Genomic DNA, 3880 nt, shown 5'->3' on the forward strand with positions numbered 1-3880 from the left:
TTTTTAGATAATTCTGTTTATTTATTTTATACAACATCCTAACTTTTTGGGGAACTGATGTTGCGTGTGTGATGATTAAACTTAAGAGATTTGTCAGCTTTTGAGGAAAATGTTTGACATTTTGACAAATAAACTAATTCTTTGGCTTTAAGTGAAATCTAACTCATTGCAGAAACTAGAGCAAAATTTGGGTAAATATTTTAAACAAATCCACAAAAAAGATCAAAACTTTTAGAAACCTTTAGACATAAAAAGTATATAATGCAAAATATGTCAAACTATTCCTTTAAATGATTTTAAATGGGCAGATCAGTCCATTAAGTGATAAAAAAAAGTCTGATTCRTTTTGTTTGCAGGGATCAGAGGAAATTTAACCTTTGAAATTAGAAGCTGTCATCTGTTGCAGCAGGTAAGTTGAAATATGCATGAGATGAAGCCTTTTATGTGCACTGAATATCTGTTCACCAGTTCCCTCAGAGACCGACGGATTGAGGAACTTACCAGCAGCTTTTCCATGCTCTGACATGGATAATGAATTTAGTGTACCTGGAGTGAACCAATGTAACCGTTAAGAGAGCACAACGTGTTTCCACACCTTACCGACACATTTCATGCGTTTTTTTGTGCAGCACTCCTGCGGTAATTCCAGCAATGTGTGTAAATTATTGATTTTCTCTCTAATGGTGAAACAAAGGGGATTTTTCTGGAGATGAATTGTTGAAAAAAAAAAAAAGCAGAACGTTTACTCACATTGCTGGCTGGGGTCTGATTCTGTTGTCATCTTGATGTAATTGGTGGGCAGCAGCCCCGTGACCCCGCTGGCCTCCCCTTTCCACCAGTCAGGGTTGGTCTTGTCCAGGATGTTGATCAGCTGACCCTTGGAGAAGCTCAGCTCGTCCTGATTGGCAGCAGTGTAGTCGTACATCGCGATGACTTGGCAAACTGAGAAATGAAGAAAACGTACAGATTGTTAATCAGGTTTGAACAGGATGTTGGTGGAGACACTCCAACAAAAGTGGATTTATTGGTTTATTTGTGGAGACATAAAGTCTTCTGCACATTGATAGCAGCAGGACGTTGTGTTCATTGTGTGGTGATCACCTGGCAGAGGGGAGGGAGACGACTTGCTGCTGGACGGACCCAGGAGCTTCACGTGAGACGAATGAAACCAACCTTTCTGACGCTTTTTACCCCGAACCTGAAGGGAGAGGAGTTTCGTGACATCATTAGTTAATAATAATACTTGTTGGCCAATAAAATATATTACATTCATTTTGTTTACAGAGGGTATACAGCTCAGCATTTCACTTACAATTCATTCTTTTTTCAATTCAATTCAATTTCTTTATTCGTTTCATTAAAACAAAACAAATAATTGTATATACAATATAATGAAAAAATTTAAAGTTATTAGAGGTTAGTACTGATGTTAAAAGCACAACACTATATTATTAGGTTTTCCTTTTTGTAATGTTGACAGTGTTTAATCTATTATGTTTTGATTGATAATAGATTAGTTACAAGTCCGAAATATCTGTGACAACACATAATTAAGCGTTGTGATGATATTAGCTGAGAATTTTGTCTGAATGCCTGTGATTCAGCCGTAGGCCAGTAGGGGGCGAACGCAGGCATTGAAGAACCTGTATAAATTGATGAACTTCCTGGTTTTTCGCCAGTGTTGGTTTCCTGTCAGCTTGGGCGACAATAAACCTCCCTCAGTTCAAGAATTCTGGTGTTGTATGGTTTGATTCCTTCTACAAATCAATTTATTTAACAGTGGTGGTTTTAATATCAACTTCAGTTTATTGAACACGAATTTTCTTACAATACAATAAAAAGAAAAATATAATAAAAAAAGAGAATATATATATATATATATATCAAAATCACAAATAAAAGGAAAAAATCTTTTAACATCTGCCCCTTTTTTGCCCAAGAATAAGATCATATATTTACATATAAAAGTTTTACCATTAATGATTCATATTGTCATGTTTAAAAAAAACAAAACAGAATCAGCTTTTTATCCCATCGTTCTCGTGTGTCTGACCTGTAGTTCTCCGAGCCACCAGCCGGTGGAGTTCTTGGCCCGGACCACGATCAGTTGCCCAGGAGACAGACGCAGCTGATGCACCGTCGGGGCCTCGGCGGCGGTGACAGCCTGAGCGAGCTCTGCTGACCAAAAAATAAATAAATAAAAAAACAAATAAAACAAAAAAAAAGGAAAGAAAGAAACGCCAAGTAATGAATTTACATTACTCAGAAGGCATAACTCTAAAGAATGTTAGATTTAATCATYGTCTCAGTTTGTGTTGGTTTTCAGTGAGCGGGTTGCTTGTCCTCACCAGGTTTCTTGCTTCCAGGTCTTGACCCCTACATTTTTGGTAATTGGAAAAAAAAAAAGAAGAAACAACAAATGAATGGAAAAATACTGAATGGAGATGCTATTAAATAGTATTATCTACATTTACATAACTTTTTTCAGCTTTCAAATAATAAAAAAATAAAACATTTAGCATCATTCAGAAAGCTTTAGACGTGCAGTAATTAAATATTCTGTTATAAAAGCAACTTCATAAAAAATAAAAAACTAATAAATGTTTTACCTCTGGTTCAACAGGCCGGACGTAGTTGGAGGGAAACACTCCCGTCTGGTCACCAATGCACCCGTGCCACCACTCTCCTTCCCTTTCTGTCACCATGACCACATCTYCCTCGACAAATGTCAAGTCGCCCGTCTCCGGGCTCTCGTACGTGTACAAGGCTACGTACTCTGGTGAAGACAGACARGAGGGTAAGTGAAGGCATCACTCAAAGAGCTGCATCAGGATTGAAACTGGATCTAATGTGAGGTGAACGGTACCGACCCTCCAGCTGAGCAGAGTCAGACGAGTCCAATGCGTCCACGCTGCGATGAGAACACAAACTGTCTTCAATTCAACGATTAGCTTGAGTTTTCAACTGAAAATACGTGTTTATTTCATACTCTGAGTTCCCAGCAGGCTCCAGAGTGACGTAAGTTTTGGGGAACCATCCCTGAGTCCCGTTGAGCTGTCCAAACCACCAGTCGTCCCTCTGCTGCAGCACGCTGATGACGTCGCCCTGCAAGAAGCTCAGCACCGCGCCGCTCGCCTCCGAGGAAGGACCGAGGTGGGTTTCTGAGGTGGCGGGCCAAGGAGAGACGGCTCGAGCGAGCAGAGTGGMCGAGGGCTGAAGGAGGGGTGAGACCACGATAAAGTGACGTATTTAAATGGATAAACAACTTCATCTGGGTCTTTAAACCTGTAGCATGAACGACACACCTGCTAACGCTGAGGCTAAATGTTGTGAGATGAGAGTTTGTGYGTTCCACTGAAAGGCAGAGACAAACTCCCAACAGAGGAAAGCTATAAATATATACAGTCGTGTTGCTGCTAAGGATGAGTCTGTGTGTGTTGACAGCAGAGCTACCACAGCAAGACCCACTTCTTCTGTACAGTTAACCCAAAATAAGTTCCAGTTTAAAAACAATCAATGYCAGCTAAATTGCTCTAAACCTCCTTTTTGATTGGCTACAGAAACTATTTAAAAATCTCCTCCATAAATCAACACGTTATTGTGATGGAGGGGTTTGTGTGTCTGAATGATCCTAGGAGCTGTGCTGTCATGGGTAACTGCCTCTGGTTTGGTCTGGTGGGGGTGGAAGCTTATTCCACCTTTAAAGGGATCTCTGATTAATAACAACGTTTATTCATTCATTTCATTAAAAAAACATAAATTCAATATAATTAAAATACAAATCATAAATAAATGAAAGGCAGAAGAAGAAGAAAAAAAAATCTTATAATATCTGCCTCTTTTTTCTCGGATAAAATCAATCAAAAATAAACTTCAAATT

The 3880-nt window shown here is 39.1% G+C and overlaps 1 protein-coding gene across 4 annotated transcripts in view; it reads right to left on the minus strand.

Moving 5' to 3' along the window:
* Positions 1-3880, minus strand: part of itsn2a (intersectin 2a) — a gene marked incomplete in the record, with an annotated part of 55536 nt that overhangs the window by 11129 nt on the left and 40527 nt on the right. For 3 of the 4 annotated variants that reach the window (XM_014011978.1, XM_014011981.1, XM_014011980.1), the window contains 8 exon segments: positions 502-546; positions 751-942; positions 1102-1198; positions 2054-2178; positions 2349-2376; positions 2610-2776; positions 2871-2911; positions 2990-3213. In XM_014011978.1, the coding sequence (XP_013867432.1) occupies positions 502-546; positions 751-942; positions 1102-1198; positions 2054-2178; positions 2349-2376; positions 2610-2776; positions 2871-2911; positions 2990-3213 (919 nt within the window). 4 annotated transcript variants of the gene reach the window in all.

The sequence above is a fragment of the Austrofundulus limnaeus genome, unplaced genomic scaffold (assembly GCF_001266775.1).
Source record: "Austrofundulus limnaeus strain Quisiro unplaced genomic scaffold, Austrofundulus_limnaeus-1.0 Scaffold86, whole genome shotgun sequence".
NCBI classification, from domain to species: domain Eukaryota; kingdom Metazoa; phylum Chordata; class Actinopteri; order Cyprinodontiformes; family Rivulidae; genus Austrofundulus; species Austrofundulus limnaeus.